This window comes from Leuciscus leuciscus, assembly GCF_965113295.1.
Source record: "Leuciscus leuciscus genome assembly, chromosome: 13".
Taxonomy (NCBI): Eukaryota; Metazoa; Chordata; class Actinopteri; order Cypriniformes; family Leuciscidae; genus Leuciscus; species Leuciscus leuciscus.
The window spans coordinates 5,216,795-5,243,539 of record NC_138737.1 but is presented as its reverse complement, the minus strand read 5'-3'; the positions used below and the strand labels follow the sequence as shown (position 1 = coordinate 5,243,539).

Below are 26,745 nucleotides of genomic sequence, written 5' to 3'. Positions count from 1 at the left end.
AAATACTCTGCAAACTAGGGAACACACAGGCTGGTATATAGGCATCTAGTGGCTACACAATTACACACAATTTTATTATACCTTTGCTATATTAAACACTATTAATTGAAAATAAAATGCAAGGTATTTTTTATAATATTTGTATTATTTATATAGACATAAATGTTGCAGAATCTAGAGGTGAATATTGTCTAGTAAAAAAAAGATGTTACTCTCATTGTCTTCGGACTGTTTTGACTGTAATAGTCACACTTTAAAAAATTTATGCATTTCATTGCATTATATACACAATATAAAAAAATATATATATGGCAGTATATATGAATATACAATAAAAATGAATAAATAAATAAATACAAATAAAAAAAATCTAAGTACATGAGTACTCAAGTTGTGGGCTTCTGAAATCTTGGACGATGAACCTCCAGTAATGTAAGCAAGCACAATGACTTAGCAAATGCTTCTGGTGTCGACATAAACCACTGCAAAATTATCCATCCAGATGGGTTTCAAGCCGGATTAACATTCAATTCAGGACATGGAGTAGAGGCTGAGAACACAATAATAAATCCTGACACAGAATACAAAAGTGTGTCACAACAAATTCTCTGACATCAGGTAAAGAAACTAGTCGGCTGATCTCCGAGGTCACACAATTTACACACAACTTCCCTCCAGACAAGACACTTCACGCTGTAGCGTGCATCTAGGCTGATCTGTGATGGCAGTATTTCCCCGTTGTCAAAGGTCTGAATAATCCTCTCGCACAGAGAATGACTTGCGATTACGTGGCACGGGGTTTGCCCTTTCTCTCTCTCTCTCTCTGTTTCATTTTCCTCACCCCTGCTGGGTCCACAGTGCTGTTGCTCTCTGAGACCATGGCACAGGTTGTAGGCTTTAAATGGAGAGATTTACCCCACTGATTTCCCTAGAGAGAAGGCCATCTGCCTACTGTCACCCGGCCCATTATTATGACTTCTACCCAGTGCGCATGCTCCCTGATGGCATCACAAGTCTAAATGCCACAGGCCAATGACTCACGTGCACTGGAAAACAGCATTCATATTTAGAAGCTTATTAAAAGCATGCACTGCTTTCCAGGTGTATCATATCGTATTTGAAAAGTAATCATCTGCAGGAAAATATAAAACAATGTATATTTCCTAGAAAAAATTATTTAAAAAAAATTAAATAATAATAATGTGAGTTGCTAAAAAAAATCTAATAATAATAATAATAATAAAATAAATTTGAGAATATAAATAAATAAATGATTAATACATACATACATACATAATGAAAGAAATCTAAAAACATAAAAATAAAATCTAAGTAAATAGATATTAACAGCACACCAATTAATTAAAGCGCATGATTTGAGGTATAATTCATGTATTTAGCAGAAACGCAGGCAATGTTTAATACTTTAATACTCAGGTGTTTGTCTAAATCTCTAATCTTACACATGAGCAATAATAATAATAATAGTGATCATGCTTGCCTTAGAAAACAGCACTAATAATAGCACAATAGCACTGCAAGTATGAGTGAGCCATTTATAAATTCCCAGTGTTAAATTATTAAAATCATCTCTGGAGGTGTATTCGTCCTCTTGTGTTTATCTCAAGGCAATAATACATCGACAACAGGATGAACATAAGAGACTAGCAGAACAGTTCACTGTTTTTTTTGGTAGTAACAGGAGGGATGAGCTAAGGGTTAATGGGGTTGACCTTCACTCCCTGCATTCATTGCACTATTATTGGCCTCTAGACAAATACACACATCACCTTAGTGTAATTAACACACATGGGGCTTGTGCAGAATGAATTTTAAGTAGCCTATACTACACTTTACTATATACTATCTATCTATCTATCTATCTATCTATCTATCTATCTATCTATCTATCTATCTATCTATCTATCAAATAAAATAATTAATAGTTCAAGGATGCATCAAATTGATGAAAGGTGACATTACAGGCATTTTTTTAAATGACCATTTCTTTGAAATATTTGTGATATTTACTAATCATTTCTAAATGAAATATATGTCTAAACCAATTTTTCAGTGTACAAACCATTTCAAATAAATACTGTTCTTTTTCAACTTTCTATTCATCAAAGAAACCTGAAAAAAATTCTTTAGCAGCACAACGGTTTTTCAACATTAATGATAATAATAATATTAGAATAATTTCTGAAGGATCTTGAGACACTGAAGACTAGAGTAATGATGCTGGACATTCAGCTTTGATCACAGGAATAATTTACACTTTAAAATACAGTATATTCAAATAGAAAACATTATTTTATATAGCAAAAATATTTAACAATATTACTACTTTTACTGTATTTTTGATCAAATAAATGCAACGTTGGTGAATGAGACTTCTTTCAACAACATAAAAAAATCTTACCGACCTCAAACTTTTGAACACTAGTGTAAACAACACTGTCATGGTCTCATGAATTTGAATGTTTAATCTGAGAAAAAAAAAAATCTAATTTTTAAACCAATTTTCAGTACAAATAATGTCTAAATAATGTTTCCGGTTCAAGAATCACACTGGAAATGGAAGACCAAATGAAGGGCAATACAAATATAGAAGGCCATAGATATTCCATGCATGCACACCAAACATTTGCACAGCTGCATACTGCACAAATAGTAAGAGTAGCGTACAACATGCTATTCTGAACGCAGGCATAGTGAAGGACAATTAGATCAGTGGATTACGGTGGGCTGTTGAACTGGAGGGTCTTGTGTCTGTAATGGAGCTGGTGTGAGCGCCGTACTGTAGGGCCGAATGAGGCCTTGAGAGTCTCAGCTGTTTGCTTGCTGACATGTCGAACTCCCTCCCAGAGGGCTGGATGGTTACGCCCCCTTTACCAGATGTCGAACAACACTCTCAGATAGAGGGGGCTGGTCGTCTGCTCACTGGTGAGAACGCATGATCCTAAAAACATGATTAATAACATCCGGTCCGTTTCACAACAAGCCTCAGCTGACTTTCAAGTGACTGTATATAATAAGCAGTTAGCAACTCAGTTTTTAGCATCCTACTAACCAGAATTATGTGAATAATGTAGGCTATGTAAACCAGGGTTAAATAAGCAGATTCCTGATAAACTTCAAAAGGACACGGAAGGTTTTATCAGTTTTCCTCCAAAAGCGGTTTCTGTTGTGAACGGCTTGAGATAACGCTACACCTCTGTGATCTACGGTCCTCCCTAAACCAAACCTGCTCACAGCATCTCTCTCAGGGATTGAACCGGGTTGCAGATACTCAAGGAAAACCTTCAGAATGGTGCACGAGGGGTAAAAGATTTATGACGCCATTAATTTTTACTGCGAGTAGCTTCACTTATCTCTTGCAAAAGAAAATCCATCTTGCTTCGGTTACAAGCGTTCCATGCTTCCATTTCAATTCTGATACTATTGTATAGATGAGCTCTTCTCTGAGCGGTCAGGAATGCAATGCTTTGTTCAGCTCAGACGGGGCTGGAATGTGGGTTCAGTGATCTTTGACTTTGGTATTTGAGTCTGAGTCTCATAATGACAATCTTAAAAGTCATGGAGCCAAGAGAGCTGAATGTATATATAGTGCATCAAGTCCTCATCCTTTAGAAGTGGATTTGCTTTCTCAGACCCGAATATGTTGACAACATGAACCAGACATGAACTCTTCCAGGCCTCAGTTAGATACAGTGTATGAGGATCAAAGATGTTGTTTGTGGGGAGGCAATGAAGACCATAGACTGGCATTATGCACATTTGTTACGAAACCTACTTGAAGAGTTCAGATGCAAAAGCCTCTAAGTGCCATCTGAAATTTTCTTCTAGAATGATCATTTTTATCAAGCTCGTATATTTAAGTTCAGTAATTTCACTTAAATGGCAATGCAAATTACCTAATAATTGTCATTTAAGTGAAATTACTTAACTTAAATATACAAGCTTTATAAAAATGATCACTCTAGAAGAAAATTTCAGATGGCATTTAGAGGCTTTTGCATCTGAACTCTTCATGTAGGTTTGTGCAGGAAGTAAGACTGGATTTACTGATGACTCGTTTCAGGCGGTTCAGAATTGTTGTTTTTTTTCTTTTGGGAGACAATAACTCAATTATTCGTACACTTCGATCTTTGTATTTACAGACCTTTTACATTCACAAACAGTTATATTACCCACTGCATAAAAAGTAATATCCAAAACAAAGGAACATTCATGAAACGAGCACAATGACTTCATAAAAATTGCTCAAACAGTAGGCTAAAGCATGCAACAACGCCAAGGTCATACGTTTCATTCCCAGACAATGCATGATCTGATCAAATGTATGCAAGTCACTTTGGATAAAAGCATCCCCCAAATACACACATTTCTACATTAACTGCTGCGTCGAATTGAATGAGAAAATTTACATAGAAAGCAGAAATTAATTTTGCTCTTATCATGAATAAGACCTATGGATCAGTGAGCACAATGACTATGATTCATCGGTCTATCATATCATATGGTTTTGTCATTAATACATCGACACCAGTGCACACGTGGACTTGGATGCGGACCATGCTGAAAAAAATGCATAAAATGCTACACGTATAGGAAAATCCATGGAGTGCATGCATTTCTCTCATCCCTTCACTGCTGGAAAAAAACGTGGTTAAGAGGTCACATGTTGTATTTTGTCTGCCTCTCTCATTACATTTTCTGCTGTGGAGAAGCAGAGACCGAAGACGCCCCCTCCTCCTCCTCCTCCTCCTCCTCCTCTTCCTCTCTCCAGACACACATTCGTCTCTCTCTCTCGTGAGCCGTCTAATCAGCTTGTGATTTTGAAACCCATCTCTGTACTTATCAAGCCCTCCCCGTTTACTTGAGCAGATTAAAGCGTCCAGGATTTGAGCGAGTGGGTTAAAGCTCCCTCTCGAGCGATTAGAGCTTCCTCTCTCTTTCTCCTGAGTCCTGCCACGTTGTCCGTGGTTTCAAACAGCAGCACGGCATTCCCACACGCTGACACAGTGACACACTGTCTTCACTTTCCCTTGATTTTCCCTCTTCTCATCCTCTGCCTACAGCTGCAGTAGCAGATAGCATTTTAGCTCACGCACACACACACACACACACACACACACACACACACACACACACACACACACACACACACACACACACACACACACACACACACACACACACACACACACACACACACACACACACACACACACACACACACACACACACACACACACACACACACACACACACACACACACACACACACACAGGCTTATTCATTTAAGGGTCTTTCTTCAAACATGGGCAATCACTATCTCTTAAATCACTATTCTCACTAGTTTATTTAGTCCACTAACAATGTCCAACAGTGGACATATTTGCATCAGAAGAAAATTGTGATTTTTTATAAACATATTTATATATTTTTTATTTATTTATTTGTCATTTTCATCACATTTCTTATTTTGTGTTTTACTTGACAATATTCCATGGAGAAAATTTCAAACATTTTTACTACTCCTTTGTCATGTTAAGGCTAATTTGATAAGCTTTTCGTTTACATTGGTAAACAAGTACATTAACATTTGAAAAAATCTATATTGTGTTTGCAGTGGAAAAACTGATTTTAACATTATCATACATATATATATATATATATATATAGGCTATATAAATAGTAAAAATATATAATAAGTTTGAATGTTTGGGGCATAAAGGGCACTTGAAAAACAGCAAAAAATAAATGAAGACATAATTCAAAAACAAATTACAAAATGGGACGTTTAAAAGATCCATGAAAAAGTGGGACAAATATGTCCTGTCCAAACTTCCTGTTTCAATAGGAAATACAATAACGTCTTTGGAAAATAGGAAATATGTCTGTGATGTGACCTTCGTATAACAAAAAAACTAACAAAAAAATAAGAGTAATAACAAAATAATACATTAAAATAAAAAATAAACAAAAAATAAAAGGAAATAAATCTAAAAAGGCAAGGAAAAATAATCTTTACATTTATAAATGTATTTTTTTATTTTTAAAAGTAATGACAAAATACTGTACTACATTAACAAAAGAAAAAAAGAAAAAAGGAAAATAAAAGAATGTACAATAAAATAAAGTAAAATAATAAAAACATAATCAAAAATATAATAAAATAATAAAATACAATACCAGCCCATGCATAAAGTGCACAAGAAAGATTCCCCTGTATCTCTGTTTCCCTATTAGCTACCCTCCACCTAAGACAACTACACAGGTCCTGGTTTATTCAATTTGCCTTTGCATTTAAACAGATATGAGGCAGCCACAAGGTGCAAGTGTTTTTCACTGAATTAATAAGGAAGGAAAGGGAAGCGGAAGGTGAGAGAACAGTAATAGCATCTCGCTCAGACTGTCACGCTGTCACTTTGTTCACAGCTAGCTAACACTCACAGTACCTGCTAAAGACTGTTCGCTCAGTCGGCACTGCGATTCATCACATCCGCTTCAGGCTATCACATGCATTACTCACCCAGGCTTTACATAATATAGAACTCTTATGATAACCTCGACATCACTGGGGAAATATAAAAAAAACGCCCTAAGGGGACTAGAGGTCATGTGGTTTAGGAGAAGCAAAGGTCAAGTGTCTTGCTCAAGGGCAAAATCTCATTCTTATGAGGTTGGGGGTTGACTAGTAAACGCACTTTAGCTTGAGCAGGATTTGGTGAAACTGACGACTCCCATGAACGACCATTGCTTTTTCTGTAACATCATGGCTGTGTCCCTTCGGTTCTTCTCCGTGAGCCCTGGCCAAACCTCTGAGGTTTCTATTTATACCCGTGAGTGGTGCATGTGTGACCGAAATGCCTGTCAGTGCTCTTTGATAGCTATATTTTCTCATCATTTAACTCTTTACGTACAACTGTGCTGTTTTTATGAAACTATGGACCTTCTGGAAGCTCAACAGAAGTGGAAACTATCAGTGTTTGCTGTGTGCAAAGCATCAACATTACAAGTGCTCATACAAACACTAACTTTAAAGGGATAGCTCGCCCAAAAAATTTAAATTCTCTCATCATTTACTTACACTCATGCCATCTCCGATGCATATGACTTTCTTTCTTCAGCTAAACACAAATTAAGATTTTTAGGAAATAAACCATCTTTGTGAGTACATATAATGCCATTGAATGGCCATCGCTCAGCTGACACTTGAAAAATCGTGAACCCGAGTTGATGAATCAATGTCTTCTGAAGTGAAATGATAGATGTGTGTAAGAAAATAAAATAATTTTTTGTGTCACGTCTCACTCTTATGATTGTTCATATGCACAGACCTATTGACATTGATTCATCCACTGGGGTCGTATGGATTCCCCCCATAATCGCTGTGTGTGGTTTATCAAGCGTCAGCCGAGCAGCAGCCATTCACTTGCATTATATGAACTCAGAGATGGATTTTTGACCTAAAAATCTTTGTTTGTGTTTATCTGAAGAAAGTCATATACATCAGGGAAGGCATGAGAGAATTTTCATTTTTGGGTGAATTATCCCTTTAAAATATTAAACTTTTTAAACACCCATTTTGCTTTGTGGAGACGGTTACTCTGAAACAGTTTGATCCTAAAGCAACCAATTTATTTTTTATTTTTTTACTTTTCCTACTCTGTTTGTGTTTATTTCATATCCTGCACAGCACGAAATGTGGATGCAATTATGAAACAAAAATGAAAACATGCAAAAACCAATAGAGAGTCTTTTATGGGATCCTAACAAGAAAAACAGAACAGTAAAGCTTCATCAACACAGCTCCCAGTTGCTCCATTCACTCCACTGTTTATTTCCCCAAAGGCTCCAAATCACACTACTCTACAACAATAAAGAAAGTGTAGACCATGTCTAAATATTACGCAGGGCTGATAAATCAACATGCTAAAGTGAAACTATAATCAGATAAACTCTCTGCTACACTGCCTTTTCCTCTGTATTTGCAATTTCACTCCATTTAATAAAAAATAACTACTTGAGCACGAGGGAACTGTTTTGTTTCCAAAAGAATCTATTTAATTCACAATGAGTGCATTAACATTACAATTATGCTTAACACAACAGTTTGTGAGGTCATGTCAACACCTTAAACTGTGGTTTTTTATCTGTAAAAGGTCATAAACCCAATTTAAGGTAAAACCCAATCGACACGCATGGATATTCATTATGCCAATGTCAGTTTTTCTGATGGCTTAAAACTAAAAAATTTACACTATCGTTCAAAAGTAAAAAAAAAGAAATGAATACTTTTATTCCACAAATGATAATAATAACAGTGCCTTTCATAACACCCAAGGTCACCTTACAAGCAATCAAAACAGTAATATATTAAAGAATTAAAGAAAATATATAAATAAAAACAATCCCATTAGCATCACAGAATACAAGCATCATATATACAGAAGAATACAACACAGGTTAATAAAAGTAGGTAATAAAAAAGCCTGGGTAAAAAGGTAGGTCTTAAGAGGGGATTTGAAAGTATGCAGACTGACACTATTACGAATATTGAGAGAGAGAAAGAGAATTCCACAGGCGAGGGGCCGCATAGCTAAAAGTTCTAGCTCCCATGGTAGTTAGGCGTATACGTGGTGACAAGAGAAAGTGAGAGTGAAGATCTTAGAGCACGCAAAGGGGTATAAATATGAAGAAGATCAGTAAAGTATGGAGGAGCGAGATGTGAATTGCCTTGGATGTGAGAAGCAGAATTTTGAAATCAATGCGATACTTTACTGGAAGCCAGTGTAGTCGCTGGAGAATTGGGGAAATGTGCTCAGTAGAAGGAGTTCTAGAAAGAACACAAGCCACAGACTTCTGAAATAACTGAAGTTTATAGAGAAGTTTGAAAGGAGGACCAGTAAGAAGAGCGTTGCAATAATCGATACGTGAAGTAACCAGTGCATGGATAAAGATTTCAGCATTGATTAATATTACAAAGGTGAAAGTATGTAGCACACGTTATATTATTAACATGGGCTTAGAAGGAAAGTGTGCTATCCAGAATGACACCCAGACTCTTAACCTGTGGGGAAGGACAAATTGCATTATGATCAATATTCACAAACAAAAATCAGATTTAGTTAGAGTAGATATTGTGCCTACAAGTAGGACCTCAGTTTTATCACTATTGAGTTTTAAAAAGTCAGCTGAAAGCTAAACAGCTGTACAAAGGTGGAGGAAAAGAGCCAGAGGGCTTGGAAGACAGGTAGAGCTGGGTCTCATTAGAGTAACAGTGAAAATGGATACCATATTTCCTGAAAGTGTGGCCAAGAGGGAGTAAGTAGATAATGAATCGAAGCGGGCCCAAAACAGAGCCCTGAGGAACACCAGTAACTGTAGATGGTCTTGATCGGATATTTTTAATTTTAACTGAGTGCAACCATGAGATATGACAAGGATGCATTCAATTTGATCAAGTGACAGTAAATATTTTTATAATGTCACAAAAGAAGATTTCTCTGTCATATAAAAGCTGTTCTTTTGAATTTTTTATAAAAAAAATAAAAAAAAGAGGAAAATTGGTTTTCTATAATAATAATAATAATAATAATACATGTTTATTGAGAAGTAAATCAGCATATTAAAATTATTTCTGTAGGATCATGTGACACTGAAGTCATCAGTAATGATGCTGAAAATTCAGCTCTGCATCACAGGAATAAATTACATTTTTAAATATATTAAAATAGAAACTAGTTATTTAAAATTTGAATAATATTTCACAATATTACAGTTTTTACTGAATGTTTGATCAAATAAATGCAGCCTTGGTGAGCATAAGAGACTTCTTTCAAAAACATTTTTAAAAAGTCTTAGGGCTCTTACAGAGTCAACGCGAGCAACGTGAGCGACGTGCTCCCTTTCATAGTCTACACGTCGGACGCAAGCAACTTGCAGTATCGCCCCCACCAACAACGAATAGTATTGCATGCAACGGTGCGTCGCGTATCAAAAACTGGGACGACACATTTTGCTACGCATAGACGCATAAAGCCCAATTTATACTTCTGCGTCGAACCTACGCCGTAGCTACGTCGTAGGCTGTGTGTAGCGCGCGTACCCTTCGGCGTACCCTGACGTGCACCTCTTCAAAAATGTAACAACGCGTCAACTCTACGCGGACGCAACGCTGTGATTGGTCTGCTAGGAGCGCTCCCTAGGGTTTCACATGCTCCCTCTGCGCGCGTCAACGCGGACAACGACGCAGAAGTATAAATGAAAACCAACACGTTGCCTACGGCGTAGAGGCTCCGGCGTAGGTCCGGGTTTTCATTTATACTTCTGCGTTGTTGTCCTCGTTGACGCGCACCTAGGGAGCATGTGAAACCCTGAGGGAGGGGTTCTGGCAGACCAATCACAGCGCTTGCGTCCGCGTAGAATTGACGCGTTGTTACATTTTTGGAGAGGTGCACGTCAGGGTACGCCGAAGGGTACGCGCGCTACACACAGCCTACGACGTAGCTACGGCGGCAGTTCGACGCAGAAGTATAAATAGGCCTTAATGGCAGCCGAAGCGTAGCGATGCGTAGCCTTGCAGGCGCGTATGCGTATCGATGCGTTGACTCTGTAAGAGCCCTTAGACAAAATGTTTGAACAGTAGTGTATAAGAAACAAAACTTAAAGTAGTCGGTTTTTGGATGACTAGATGACCCATAATTTGAATGTGCTTATGGAAATGAATGATAGACTTGTACTAGTCTGTACCAATAATAAAAGTATGTTAGGTTTCTTTAGGCTCTTGAGGTTCTTGGACATGATTTCTTTCCTAATCCAGTAATGAGACAAAAACATTTGGACAGCTTCTTATGCTTATTTGAGATATCATTCATATACATACACTATTACATCAATATATAGATCAACTATTCACATACCAAAGTTTAATACTCATGGGTTTGTTAAATTCTCTAACCCTAAATACTAATTACTGTGATGCGTAAATGTATGGGTTTGAAGGTCATCTGTCATTTAGTGCTACAAAGTGTGCAAACATACAATTTTCACAATTCATAATATTGGAAATGAAGACACACATCCAGAATGGAAACAACCACCTCAGAGTAATCTAATCTCTCCACCAGATGGCTTTTATATGAGCATGTGGGCGTTTATAAACGTCTTAAAGGGGTACGTCTGCTGAATTGAAGGCATAGTTCTGCTGCCATTGTTCCAGAGGCTGAGGTCAGCAAAGCATTTATGAAGGCCAAGATTTAAGATTTCACATTTCTATCTGATCAAATTTCTTTGTATCAATGATTCTGCCAAAACGAATCAGACTTTTCTAGAGAAACTTGGAAAAACAATATAAAGAGAATAGTTTTATCCTTCAAGTTCTGCATGAAGACTTTCATTGTATAGGCTGCACTTAATAATACAACAAAATTTTTGACTAGACGTCACACATAATTTGTTACCTAGATGATGATACTATGACTACAGCACAACAGTAATCGTCCAAATTTTCAATGACCTTGAAAGGGGGAAGTTTATTTCCCCAAATTATTTTCTCCATTGGAATAGAAAAACATTTAAAGGAGCCGTATGTAAGATTGTGGCCAAAACTGGTACTGCAATCACTTTCAAATTACTGTAGAGCGGTGTATCCCCTCCCCCTCCCCCCTGACTCGAGGTTGCCAGATAGGCTGCAGGATCCAGCAGGAATAGGCTGTTGTAACTAGAGCAGAACTGGCAACCCCGATGCCAAACACTACTGACTTCTTGATTGGTAGATAGGTGGAGGGTGGAGCTTCAGGCCAAAACACAAGATGACAACATCAACATCAGTTGAGGGCTGCAACTTCACTTTTTAAATGACAATATCCTGGCCGGACTACTGTTGTCAGTGATATAAGTATTTGAAATTAACATGATTTCTTAATGTCTAGTGACATATCAGGGCCATTTTATGATTAATTGAAATACATTTCTTACATACGGTTCCTTTAATAAAGAGCTCTAAACCATGAAACAAACCAACCAGCTCCGAAATGAATAACAAAATTACAAACTTTTAATTGAGGCAAACAAACAAACAAACAAATAAATAAATAAAGTAAAACTTGATTCATACTCATTGGTTATAAAAACAATATATTTTTAATTTATTGCACTTATGTACAAACATATAAGTAGTTTGAGAGTTTAAGTAGTTTGGGAGTTTAGGAAGACTGACTCGATTATGTCATCAACAGTGCTTCATGGGAGTGGGCGGGTGTTTACCACCGTAATTTATCACACTTATTTGTGGCTGTCACAGAAACACATATCATCGTTTAACAACCTCGTATTTCATAGCAAGTCTATCTTCAAAGGTTTATATGTTACTGTTAAAATAATTTTCTATGAGGAGCAAATGATTGTGATATTTACTTCTGGAAAGCTGGCTGTTGTGCTCTATGCGCACCAATCAAACTAGGGCGAGGTAAAGTAAACGTACTGTCTTGTCCCATACTCTTCGTTTATAAAAGAGGCCTAGAGGGTCATGAGCGTGGGTCTGTTTTGCATATGGGACTTCCTAAAGCACAATCTCCCAGTACAGAGTCGGTCTCCTCCTTTCCCAACCTATATATGGATACATCTCGAGAACTGTTTCTTTAACGGCGCTCTGGAGATTTACAGGGAGTTTGGCTCATTCACACAAGTGTAATTCTCCACAGAGCGCCAGGCCGAGCAGCCAGACAGACTTCCTACTCATCTACCGAGTTGGCAGTTGACCAATGAGAACTGTTGCACTTTCACACTGTCATAATAACAGCAGCCGCTCAGAATGATCAGAACTGAAGGAGCTGCAGTTTTCTCGCTCACAGCTACTCGTGATATCAGTCTGGGAGGAGATGGGATTGTCTTCCAAAACTATGTGACAATGATCATGGGAGTTGTGGGGCTGATCGTACTCGAGCGTTGATCAGATACACACCCTTTTAAGAATAGACGGATCCAAGTATTTGCAACACGTTCTTCCCTCACATTCCTACATTATCCAGCAAAACTCCTTCATCCAAGGCAAACAAACTCAGAGACATAGAAAATATGGTGTGAAAATATGGTTTCTGCAATTATTTCTACAACAGAATAATGTATTCTTAAAATGAAGACAAGCACAACTTCCCACTGAGACCTTCCTGGTAAAAAAAAAAAAAAGAACTGTGGCGATATCATGTTACATTAATGGTATCAAATGATAATACCACCATGAATGATTTATGATCATTTTCATGGCATTTACATGGTTCTCCAAAGTACTTTAGAAAACATGCTAAGTCAAAAAACAAACAAAAAAACACTGATGTCAGTTGGTACTACTAAAATAATATACTTTTATGTAACAAAGAGGCATTAAATTGATCAACAGTAAGAATAAAGACATTTAAAACGTTACACTATATACACACACACACACACACACACACACGAAGTATCATGTGCCACTGAAGACTGGAGTAATGATGCTGAAAATTCAGCTTTGATCACAGGAATAAATTACATTTTACAATATATTCACATGGTACACATAATTGTAATCCTATTTCACAATATTACTGTTTTGACTGCATTAGTGATCAAATAAATGCAGCCTTGGTGAGCCGAAGAGACTCTTTCAAACCCCAACCTTTTGATAAAAATCAATGCTAAGAATGCACATGATTAAACCCATTCAAGCTAGGCCTCTTTTAAACAGCAAATCTATCGCTTTAAGAGCGATCAAACATATCTGATCCGGTTATATTGATTGCAGATCTGAATGCATTTTAGAGTAATAACTTTAAATGTGTGAACAAGCCCCCCACGAGCCACGACCCCATCTGTTACTGTCATATGCAGTGAGGATAAAAATGCTTCAAAATAGCAGCCTACATGCTATTTTTATGAGTGATAATGGAAACTGTTCTCGTTCGAGCGCTCTATAATCCAGGTTCGTTTGATCCTCTTGTGTTCACTCAGCAACAGTTCTACTCCACGTTTATTCTCCCTTCTTTAAGGTCAACATCAGATTATTCATGATGTGCTCTTCAAACACAGACTGACTGCACAAGATATCATCATGGACTGCAGAACAATAGCTATGTAACCCACACAATGTAAAGCACCATTCATGTGCAAACAGTGCAGGACATTCACCAATGTCAAGGGTTTGTACAAATCCCTAACCCAAACCATGAGCAACAGTGATGGATGGCGCAAACACCACACTAGTTATTAAAGAAGACCTTCACCAGGGACGGCGCTTCACGCGTTTGGCCTTCCAGTGCATCAGCCACGTTTCTAAAAGCCACCAGCGAGTATGGTGGTCAACACACATGCAACCCACTGAACTGAACTGAACTCCAGACACATTTAATTGGATTTCACAGTGCAGTGCTTGAGTAAATATCCAAAACAGACAGAACCTCAAGTAACCACACAGTCGAGTACAAACATGGCAGCGTAGCTCCAAAAAGAGACACGAGGACGACGAGGCTTCGCTTCAAGGTCTCTGCTGTTGCCTTATCAGCAAGTGAGCAGCGGAGCATGTGAATATCATTACATGCACAACGAACATCTGACGAACTGCATCACAAACACCCTTTCTCTACTGCAAACGGTTTCATCAAGATACTCACTGCATGCTCTTTATACATTTATATGATCTCCTTTGAATGGGAATCACATGAAAATGTCAGTCTGCTGGTAGGGCATTGATTTAGTGACATGCCGTCCTCTGAGACAAACGTGCGCTGGCAGGATAATACATTATGCCACTGTGACTGATGACCTTGTCTTCAAGCACATTCATTCAGAGCACAATTGCTTCAGTGTTCTGCAGGATAAATAAGATAAATGCTGCTTTCTTCCCAATAATCATTAAAACCAGCTTAATATAGTGTAAAGGTGATTTTTCTGGGACTCAACCGTACAAGCGCCTACACAATATGGTAGACACAAGGACTGGAGTGGTGGCATTTTTCTAGTCTTAAAGACATCCGGAGTCAAGAGCATTTCAACATCAAGCATTCCAAGTATTCAACATCTATGTTTCGGTTTACATCAACACAAATAAGCGTTACTATTTTGCCCAAAGCAATTTACAGTTGGGTGAATTAGGGTAATGTGTCACAATGCTGGGCACATTTTCTCTATATGAATATTACTTATATCTGTTCTCAACATTATCATGCCGTTATGTGATTGATTGAAGTGTGATTTTTTTTTGTTCTGGAGTGTTGAGTTAACAATTGTAGTAAATTGTAGAACTTTAACAAAAAAACAACAACAAAAAAATCCATAATACACTAATTTATCCTACATTTACTACAGGTTCTGTCCTTCTGGAGTCCCTGGAGGTTAAGTGTCTTACTCAAGGACACAACGGACATAGTTTGTGTATACTACCCGGGGTTTTAACCTGCAAGCTTTGGTTTTTATCAGATTTTTATCTACGTTCGGATCAATGATGTGATGCTCGTTTTTGTTGTTTAAATCCATCAAATATACACTAAAAAGGCAACTCAACACACAAATATAGCCTATATCACACACACAAAACATTTTTGTTTTAATTCAAAATCTTTTAAAGTAAAAAGTATATTAAAAAGTTTAAGTAAAAATGGTCAAGGTGATGTAACCATACAGATTGATATTAAAAGGCTGATATTCTTGAAAAAAATGTAATAAGTATGGCATAATATTTCATAATTTTAAAAAAATGTCACCCAAATTAAAGTCAGTGTGGCATAACCAACACACAGTAAGTCATTTTGTCGTCATGTGACAAGAAACCCATCAAAACAGACAGGACCTCATGACTCTGATATTAAAACCTTCTTTTTTTTTACCCTTTTTTAAAAAGTCGTGTTCAGGTTAATTACAGTAATCTTGAAAAAAACGTATGATTCAAACTTGAACAAATATATTTGAAAACGTTGGTTACATCACTTGACATTTTTATAGAGGCAATAAATAACTTTTTTCTTAGAAAATGGCTTAAACAACAAAAATATTAACACAACACAAATTTTACTTTTCCAAGAGGTTGGCACCTTAAGCAAAAATGTTCTAAGAATTCTCCTTCCTATCCTCCTTATTTATCACTGACACATCCACGTTTGCATGCATCAGTGTCACCCCTGAGTCTATTATGTGTAATGATGCCTTGGCACTGGCAACACTGCATGAGAAACCAAAACACTCTTGCTACTGAAAGGAAATAAAATTGGGATCAGAGCATATTTATAGTGTGATTTAAGATCCAGACTCACCTGTTCTGCGCAGGGCTGGCTGTGGACTGGATAAGCCACTGCTGATGTGGTAAGAGAAGCGCATGCTTTTGAACTGGTTGGAATAGGAGGATGAATTGTGCGGACTGGAGGAGCTGATGAGATGCGCGCTCTTGGGTCGATTCAACTGCATCCCTGCCTGCAAAACCCTCACGCAGGCATATAGGGCACAAGATGCGAGCTATTTCCAGGGAACGGGCTCTATATTCCAGGTCCAGATATAAAAGCCGTATCTTCAAAATAGTCCAGGTGCAAAACCACCAGCCACTCTTGTGTCCCGACGGCCTCCTCCTCCTCCTGTAGATGCTGGATAAGGCAGATCGATCCCCCCTGATCAGCCGGTGGAGACTCAATCCGATCCAAGTCGCTTTGAGCAACAGAAACAGCCATCAACGATCAGTTTAACCAGAACCACACACAAGTCCAAGCAAATGTGATATAAAGAACTCCCAATACGCAGTGACCTTTACGAAAAGCAATCATCCTCTTATGCCATTTGCAGTCTTTCGGTCATCCTCATAGGCGCTCACAGAATGTACACAAACAGACGCAATGAATAACGTACAGACATTATGAATCCATATCAGAAGAGATTGACATTTTTACGTGACGTTTCCAATGCAAAATAGCTTTGAATAACCACATTGGTTCTGTTAGTGACATTCGCGTTTTAAAACGAACTTTCCCGTTAAACAACTTCTTTAAGGCGCCGCATATTGTCGTTCTTATTCCAACGGGTTTCCCCTCCGTTTCCTTTCGGAATAACCGTATCCAAAAATATGCACACTCAGCTGCTTTAAACACAATTCACATTCGCGGTTTGAAAACTCCTCCGACTGTCGGCGTCTTTTAAGCGGGATTCGAACGCTAAACAAATGTTACATTGTCGCAACGTTCCATTGTTACAATGTTTCAGTGTTACAATTCCGCTCTTGTCGCTCTCCACCGGTTGCTCGTCCGTTCTTTTGTGGGACTCGACAACGCCAAAGTGTGTTAAACTGAAAACCTCCTCCTCCTTCTCCTCCTCCACCAGGACATATGAAACCGAGCTTCAACCCCCTCCATCTCTCTCTCCTCTTTTCCCAAAGTCTGTTTCTCATTTTTTTTCTCCCTCTCTCCCTTTCTTTTCCTAAGGGTTTGTGCTTGAAATCTGAGGCAGAGGAAAGACTTTCAAAGGATTTGAACGTTCCCCCTTCATGAAAAGAAACTCCTGTGTGTCCTAATCGGGAAGATCGTTTATATTTCATAAATTAAACATTTACACCCCATAAAAATATGTGGATTTTGGAGGAGAGCTGAAGTGGTTGTAAACATGGACTCGTCCCATTTGACCTACATTGCACCAGTAGCTCAAGTTGAAGAGGTTTCAGAGGGAGAAAAAAACGAAAAAAAAAACTCCGATTCAACTTTTAGCCAGTTTTGCATTTGGGCGGATATAATTGGGTGTCATTAGGTTAATAGCACTCCTTTGTCATATAACCTTTTATGGCACATGATTCATCATGTAAATGAATTATGACTGCATTTAAGATTCAACTTAGTAATGTTTGAATTGCACAACATGTCCAATCGCATTCTTAAATATGTATTAAAAATATCTTTTTTTAAATACACATTTAAAATTGTCCAACATTAATTTAACTCAATTTGTCATGAAAATGTGCAAAAAACAAACAAAACTCAAATGGTCCTAACAAAAAGATGTCATTTCCTGTAAGCAATATGTAATATAATATATTTTTCAATTCTTGTTATCTCAGAGTAAAAAATAACTTTGACAAGCCCATGACAGGTTTTTTTGATATTACCCCGACCCTTTGCCTTTCTGTCAGCAGTGTGAACCTTCTGAGTGTGTTTTCCCATAAATGAACATGTTATGGGTGGAAAGAGCGCCATCAAACTCTGTAATGTTTATACAAGTTGAGTTGAGCCAGTAGATTCTGTCCAGCTGCAGGACTGGATCTCTTCACACGTCTCTCTCTGCAATGCGTTTTTTGTATAATGAGGTTTAGACGATTTCAAATCTATTCCTGCATCTGTCATATAGTACAGAATTCAATCCATTTTCGACTTAAAAAGAGCAAAAAAGGACCTACCCACCACTAACTACAGTATTTGACTAGGAAGGTGGTTTGAGCCTTTTCTATAATTGGTGGCGTCAATTACACAGTTTGACCATTAGATGTCAGTCTTGCTTAGAAAGTCAGATAAACAATTTACCTGTCATACTGGTAGTAAAGGGGAACAGGTTTTCTGATACAGTAGTTAAAACCGACAGTTTCTTAAATTGCTACACTGGAAATTATTTATTGGATATTTAAAAACAAAACAATAAAAACAACATACATTAAAAACAGATGAAACGTCCTTGATCTTTCTGACCTTTCAAAGGGTTCAGTTCTTTCTGGTGATCTGGCATCTCTGCCATCCAAAGATCTGGTCCAGTGATTAGCAATAAAACATTTTCCAGATATTCTGCATCAGTCCTTCACTCGGCTAACTTCTGAACCGCACAAAGATTTCCGACTTCTCAGGCTATACCTCGGCTGCTGAGGAAACGATGCAAATATATTAGCAAACGGACATTTGCAATCAAAACACAGCTGGACGACACATGCCCTGCAGTTTTTGCAATAGACATGCACAATTGCTAGAGTTTCATTACAGAACTTTGTATTAAAGGGGCCATTTATCAAAAAACTTCCTCCAGAAGTTATTTAATAATAAACTTCCTGTAATGAAACCACATTAGGGTGAGTAAATAATGACAGAAATATCCCTGAAACGTTAATACAAATGATGTATTGTTGTGATACAATACCTCATTGTCATCCACCAGCACACTGTAGACCGTGGCGGAAGACATCCGCGAACGAGACCCTGAGGTCCGCCGCTGACGTCTCTTCAGGGCTTCTGAGGTGCCCTGTGTCTCGTGATGTCTGGCTGATGATGACAATACAAATATGCATTGAAATTAGGATTCATTTAACAGGGTTTCTGTAGGTTTTATGAAGGTAATTTTAAAGTCCCCCTATAGTCAATAATTGTATTTGATGAGTCACCAAAATGACATATTTAAATGTCTTAAAATAGCTTGAATGCAACTCTACACCCTTGACTCATTTAGTATATGCAGTTCTATGAATATGCAAATGAGCCCCGCCTCCACTCACACCAGCTCACAGATTCACTGGTTGATGATCACAAGTTGACGTGATTGGTTGCAAGGTAGTTTGTGACATGATTTCAAACTGCAATTTTGAGATTGTTTTAAGGAGAAAATACTCAGCAATTGTGTTGACTTATGAATTTGCACTCATTTTAAAACACCACACAGACATATAAACAACATTAAAAACTTGATTTTCCCCACAGGGGGACTTTAAGACTTTTTAAAGACCTTTTTAACACCAAGTAAAGAAAATGTAAGGAATAAACTGTCCTATGATTCTTAAATCAAGATACATTTACATGATATGCAAAACAACAAAATATAAAGTTTGCTTTCTGTGAAATTGATCATAATGACGCAAGTTTATAATTAAAACCAGAACAAATATCTGTCTCATTGACAGATATTTGTTTTTGTTTCAAGTATAAACTCACTTGATTTTGCTCAGGTTGCCAAGACTTCATTGTACATTTGCATCTCAAGTAAATGAACCTTGATTTAAAGACGTTTCTATATTCGTATTGGAATCAGGACAAAAACACAGAAGAAGGAAGCAATGCATGCAACCTTTAATCCCATGACTTTCTGCTTTGATTTAAGAGCTTTATTTGTGTAAAGGCGAATTAAGACTTTTTAAGTCCCACAGAAACCCTGTTTAAGGCTAGTTCAACATATTAGAAGTGATAGCTGAAATATTAATCCATATTACATAATGCTGAACTGCATATCTTTCATAAAACTAATTTACATCACCATCTGAGCACAGGTCACCTTGTGAAACATGCAGATTGACTCCTGCTCAGATTAAAATGTCAACACTTTTCGAAGCAGTGCTTACTGTCATGAGACGGAGAGAATGTCGACAGGGCCGCACTCACGACGCTAGAGGGATGCAGAATCACTAAACTGTCATCTCTCTCCTCCCACTTGCTTTCCCAGTGTTTTCGTCTGGACCTCTTCCATTCATCCACAGACGCCGAGATACATTCTGGAAGGTATCACATGAAAGATCAAGAACAGATCCTGGAACTAAACCCTTTAAATATCAATGAACCTGCTCTCTCGGAGATACCTGCTTTCTGCAAGGCCTGCTGAAGATCAGAGCGGGTCTCTTTGAGCTCCTTGAGAATTTCAAGACTCTCTCGGCTGATATTCCGGTAGCGCAGAGAAAAGTACAGCAGAACAAGGCAGCCGACAAGGACCATGGTTTTTCTTAGAAGCCCAACTAAAAAAGTGATTTTCTCCTATGCAAAAAAATCCCAATAAAACCATGATTGACAGTATGCAGATTCATTCTTTATTATTCAATTCCACACATTTTAAACCAAGACAATGGTGGCGGTGTTGACTTTAAAAACATTTTATACATATCAGGGCGCCAGGGAGGGTTTTTGTTGTCGTTTAAAGAAATCAAATCAAGTGCAACACTCTTGTTTATGCAATTAACATACTAATGCAAGGGAACGAGAATATGATTGAAAACGCACCTTTTAATGACTTCCGCAGTTACAAAATTCTGTTGAATTTGGGGAAACCACTTGAAACATTTGTTGTGTTAAGCTATTTCAATTACTTTTGTTTGAATTGTTCATTGCAAACAGCTGAAAGTCTGTAAAGTTTGCCAATAAACTTGATTTGCAATGGGGGTTTAATAACTTGATTGCAACTGTACATATTAACAATGTGCAAGAAAGTAAACCATGGTTTAGGCCCAAGTACAATTACTCTGTAACACTGCACAAAACAGATTAAAAATTGATTTTAAGAAGAGGGGAACATTTAATGTTCAATAGCAAGAAAGAAAGACAAACTTCAGCCTCTTTATCACACTCACAGAAACTAAACAAAAAAAAGTTGATCAAAAAAAATGGTTAAAAACCCGACCACAAATTAGGCATGTAAACAAGAAACAAGATTATACCATTTACATTACTGGACCAATTCTAACACATTCAGTATAATGCATTAGTCTTACCATCTGTTGAAAACCATGATCTTCATTTTCCAACACCGTCTTACAGATCATCCTTTCAAGGTATATATTCAAAGCCACGAGCCCAAAAAGGAAAAATCTAAAATGAAACATGATGCATCAATGTCAATGTCGGAGTACTTTTTATTAAAAAGGTCAATATTAAGGTCATTGTACTGAGAAACACACTCAAACTTCAAAACATCCTCCCAGTCCAAAGAGACAATTTATTGGAAATAAGCTTATTAAATGGCTTTTTCCAAACTTGCAGAAGATTCTGTGCCCAGTTGTTCAAAAGTAATCTGGTTGGATTTCGGCTATCAGTTGGATCAAATCTTGAAAACGGGTTGTTTAAAAGAAAATTAAATCACAAAATCTAGGCCTGGTTTCACAGACAGGGTTTAGATTAAGCCAGGAGCAGGCCTTGAGTAAATTAGGACATTTAAGTGCCTTTAAACGTGTCTTACATTACTGGTGTGTATTTTTTTAAAAGATATGTCAGTGCAAATTGCTTTCAGTTAAGACAGCTCACACATGCATTTTAATCTGAGACTAGGTTTAAGCCTTATCTATGAAACCAGGCACCAATCTAGGTTTTGATCTGAATCAAATCATCAGTTTGTGCTGTTCATTTTAGTTGGATTACTAAATCCTGGACCTTCCCAAATTTAAAATCCTTAAATCCTAAATTTGGACCTTTGATCCAAAAAAATTATAAAATACAGGATTATCCTGATCCCAGCAGAAGAGTGGATTCCAGCAACAAAAAACAACAACAAAAAAAGTAATAAAACTTTAAAACGGGTAAAAAAATACAACATTCGTATCATGTAATGTATACACACACATACACATTTTGCTCTGTTTAACCGTTAAAGAAATAAATTAGAAGTAGACATTAGGCTCCCTATTAACAGTACAGTAAAAAAATAATAATAATTGGCATAAAATTATCCCCCAAACAACTGTCAATATCAAACTAAATTAATATAAATAAATAAAAAAATATATATATTTGTTTTAATCGCTGTATATAAACAACATTGGCACAATCATCAGAGATGAGTCAAGTCAAGTAGTTTCTGACAATTGCATCCCTTGTTGTATGTATATTTGTTTGTTTTTGTTGTGGATTACATGGCTACGGAAACCCTACTGGGACATGGTGATGGGAGGAAAAATTCATTTTAATGCTTTTGCATTCTTTCAAGAAACATTGCGTTCACTCTCAAAACTTTTGAGTTCTTTGCGAATGAACGCAAAGTTTCTTGGGGGAACGCAAAACTTTTGCGAAAGAAAGCAAAAAGCGTTAAAATATATAATTTTTCTCCCTCTCCATGTCCGTTTAGTGCCTCCGTAAGGGTTTGATTGTTTAAAGGAAATTGAAAATGGAAGAGGATGTTGGTTTTTTTTATGTTGTTTTCCTTCTCTTCAAATAAAAACACCCACACTGACTCTTCTACCTGTTGTTCTTTACATAGCATTGTGAAATTATCCTATTTTGCTTTGTAAAACAGCCCAAAATTATTCTGATCCAGATCAACCTTTTTGAACAACTGGGCCCAGATGTCAGACAGATGCACAAATTTGAGCATATGCACACGGTGCCTACTCTGATGAGGGGAAATCAGCCAAACCAGTGCTGTAACGCTCCGTTTAGTTCCTGTCTCTATGAAGCCCCTCCTTCCAAAAAGTGTGATGTGCTCTGATTGGTCGGCTGGACCAGTGTGTTGTGATTCATCCACAGCTTTGAGCATGTTTGGGAAATATCACGTCCCTTACCATAACCGTGAGGTTCAACACACTACTAACTTAACCAGGCCTCGCTCTTTATTTTTGCACATGCTTTTAATTATTTAAATGAGGAATTCTGTGGGGTGTACGTTCCCAGAAGAAAACTCAAGAATACAATTCTCAGGAAATAGAGAATAACTATTTCTTAAGAATTAGAAACAACAGCAACATTACACAAGAAAGTTGAAGATGTAAAAAAGTAAAATAGGACCCCTTTAACAGTCTGAATGGCACATTTCAGTGTGGATTGTTTTGTGATCATCTCACAATATAATACAGGCTGTTATTGAAGGATATGACAGTTAAAAACCTGTAGCTTCTGACTAAAAGTGAAACACCATTTCTCATTTCAGATGCATAGAGAGTTACACAGAAATAGGAAAAAGGGGCCATTTAATTCTTCAGAAAAGGGTCTGAAAAGGTCATGAAAAACTAATTTATATTTTGGCAAAAAAACTCAGGGGAAAAAAAATTAGAATCTTTTGACTATTTCTACAGCATTATCTATTCTACAAGCACTGTCGGCACTGACTGACTGGTTTATACTCACCTGGCTCCAGCTGTACGTCGCACAGAGGTCAGAAGATAAGAGGCGCCAATGCCCAGAGCGTTGTAGAAGAGGGAACTAAACGTGTGAGTCTCAGACATGATGAAGCTCTGGAGGAACACTACGCGGTTAAAGATTTCCGCAAATGCCACCTGCTGCTCCTGCGCAGAATGCCTCATCTCCGCAAATACATCTTTCAGTCCTGAAACATTCAAGCATTTTAGCTCAGTTTGGATTATAGCACACATGCAAAGAATGAAGTAAAAGACAAGACAAATTGAGGTCAAGCACATGCTTCAGTTTTATTTGCAGTGATTGCCTCATCTCTACAACATGCTCAAATTAGACTAAAATGATCTACAAAACAGTTGGAATGGAGTCTGCATGTTAAGTGGTTAAGCGCGAATTAATTGCAGAATAAATTTTATTAATTGCAGAAACTTGCAAGAACTGTAATAAAAAGTGAGGGGGCCTCGGATTGTGCTAGAAAAGAAAGCCCCACCCCCATTCCATCACGCCACGCAGACGCCAGAGTCTCTGAGTGTGTTCTTGTTTTTAATATTTTTTTAAAGGATTTAGCTAGTTAAGTAATATCATATGAGCAAGAGTGCTGTTTTCCCGAATATCAGCATGCTTGCAGATGTCATTAATTTTATACAACAGTTCAATGAACAATAAGTTAATATTAGGTGACTTACATTCTAGACTCAGAATATTGTCTGTTTTTGCTCTATTTCGCCGATAAAAATAACTCAAAACAAATCCACAACAGAGCCATTGCATGTCTCCGAGCAACACAGGGATGTTTCCTTACTGAATGAATCCATGTTTTTGAACAAATCATTCTAATGAATGACTCAACGACTCACTCATACCTGAATGAATCAGGCATTTTGAACGAATCGTTTGAGTGAATAATTCAATGACTCGCGCGTTAAGACTGAGTTGTCGCCACCTACTGGCAGTTAAGTTTCATATTTAAAAAAAAAAATGTCACAATGGTTTAAAGATATAGAATGTGTAGAATAGATAGTGGTAGATACAATGCATTTATAAATAGACTATTATGAGTGAAATATGAGATACCATTGTTGAATAAATTAATTGCAGTCGCACTGCATGAAATTCTTGTCTGACTTTTTTTTTTTTTTTATATGGGGGCCTCCAACTGTTTCTTTGAAACAGGCCTCTAAATTGCAAAGGCCGCCTCTGCTAGGGATATATTGGTAACATATTAGTTATTATCAGCAAATATTAAAGTTTTATTTTTTTTTTTTATTACTGATATTGAATTTTTCATTGTGCACACTAATTTCCCCAATTTTCACATTTAAATTACCTTCTTTAAAAACATTAATAATACTGTTAAATGTAATTCTATGAAATCTTAAAATAAATGTTATTTTTAATACTATACATTATACATCCATATACTGGCCAGAATTTCAACATCCTAGTAGCATCCCCATTAACTACATGCCATGAAAGTTTCTCAGATTACCTCAACAGTATTATCTTTCTATTTTAAATGTTTATTTTGACATTTTATTGCTAACTCTTTTACTGTCAGTGATTCTAAACCAAATGACACACTTTCATAAGCATATTCCCTTCTCATTTAGATAGTAACCAGCACCTTGAGTTGAGTCCTGCAGGGTGCTCTTGAGTTCCTCTCCATTGCGAAGGATGCTCTCCTGGGATTTCAGCGCAGCACTTTGCGCCACAACCAGATCTTCTGCCATCCGCTGGGTAGATGCCAACTGCTCCGCCACCCCTGCTGAACTCTCAGTCAACCTGAAACACAGATGAACATCGGTTTACATTAATATTTTATACACATAAATACCCTTCATATTCGAAATATGCACCTAGGGACCTTTGTACCTGTAAATGGTGTTCTCAGCTCTTTGTTGCCAGCGCTCGCTCTGCAAATAATGACATATACTGTGTGCATGGGTAAAAAATTCAGTGTAGGTGTTGAAGGCCACAGGATCCATGTCTTGTGTGCAGGTTTTGACATCACTGCCTTCAGGACACTCTGGGAAACTACGACCTGACCTGCAATAAATAATTAGATACAGAATACAGGGAAAATGTTATGTTGAATGAAGTCACAACACTGTGGCTAAACTAGTGCTTCTCAACTGGTTCAGTTCAGATGCAGTCATAGACGGCAGGGAAAAGACTATGATAAATGTCTTATGGATGGATGGATGATAGAGAGCAATAGACAGACAGATAGACCAAAAGATAGACAGATAGATGATAGACATACAACGATAGACAGATATATAGACAGACAGATAGATAGATGACAGACAGACAGACTAGCCTAAATGGAGCTCAAACGAGGCTAAACTGGTTTGCAAATCTCCCAGTCTGATCTGTTGGCGTTTTGGGAATTAGTCAGGATGGGTGATCAGATGAAAACCAGCTTGGCCAGGCTACGAGATCTTCTTAAACCACCTAACAACCTTAAGCTGGTTCAACGAGTTTCAGTTGATTTCAAAGCTCTTGACCTTTGCAGGTGGCAGTGTGTGAAGGACAAGGCAATCTTGCTCTGCACATCATCACTGAAATCTTTGCAGCTTGACTGTATTTTCTCCAGCGCTCGAGACCAACACGCGCCATAACGCGGTTGCAGCGACAGTTCACGCACTCGCAGTAATTCCACGCGGCCCTTGTCCTCTAAACTTCTATCGCTACTCACGGCACAGACAACAACTGCGATGCCCCAAAATGCCGTGGTCAACATTGCAGACCGCTTGGAGTTTATGAACACACAACAGAGGTGATTTAAAAGAAATAATCTGTATTATATGACTAATACAAAAACCCAAAAGCTTTACAGCACGCGCACCACGCCAGCGTTGAGCGTTCAGTTCATTTGTCTCATTAACCACCATGGATGTGGTTCCGCCTACAGGCTGAGTGAATGTGGCCTGT

At 37.6% G+C, this 26,745-nt stretch overlaps 2 protein-coding genes and 1 long non-coding RNA gene across 6 annotated transcripts in view; all 3 read right to left on the bottom strand.

The window, feature by feature from the left end:
* Positions 1 to 17,289, bottom strand: part of fgd1 (FYVE, RhoGEF and PH domain containing 1) — a 46,650-nt gene extending 29,361 nt beyond the window's left edge. For both annotated transcript variants that reach the window (XM_082187554.1, XM_082187555.1), the window contains exon 1: positions 16,297 to 17,289. In XM_082187554.1, the coding sequence (XP_082043680.1) occupies positions 16,297 to 16,447 (151 nt within the window). In that variant the 5' untranslated portion in view covers positions 16,448 to 17,289. The remainder of the gene's footprint in view (positions 1 to 16,296) is intronic.
* Positions 9,598 to 10,760, bottom strand: LOC309512135. The gene is made up of 2 exons (XR_014210911.1): positions 10,644 to 10,760; positions 9,598 to 9,879 (listed from the first exon to the last, which is right to left on the bottom strand). It is a non-coding gene; the product is annotated as an uncharacterized lncRNA (long non-coding RNA).
* Positions 17,290 to 17,465: 176 nt separating the features above from the next.
* On the bottom strand, positions 17,466 to 26,745 carry LOC309512134 (uncharacterized protein). 3 transcript variants are annotated; one of them, XM_082187561.1, is made up of 9 exons: positions 26,319 to 26,745; positions 25,684 to 25,857; positions 25,436 to 25,593; positions 23,803 to 24,001; positions 21,462 to 21,558; positions 20,559 to 20,730; positions 20,325 to 20,474; positions 19,136 to 19,257; positions 17,466 to 18,863 (listed from the first exon to the last, which is right to left on the bottom strand). In XM_082187561.1, exons 1-9 carry the CDS (start codon positions 26,552 to 26,554, stop codon positions 18,795 to 18,797), a joined length of 1,377 nt encoding a protein of 458 aa, XP_082043687.1. In that variant the 5' UTR covers positions 26,555 to 26,745; the 3' UTR covers positions 17,466 to 18,794. The 3 variants fall into 3 exon arrangements, with proteins under 3 accessions (XP_082043687.1, XP_082043688.1, XP_082043689.1); XM_082187562.1 differs by having other exon boundaries at positions 17,466 to 18,860; XM_082187563.1 differs by having other exon boundaries at positions 26,274 to 26,341.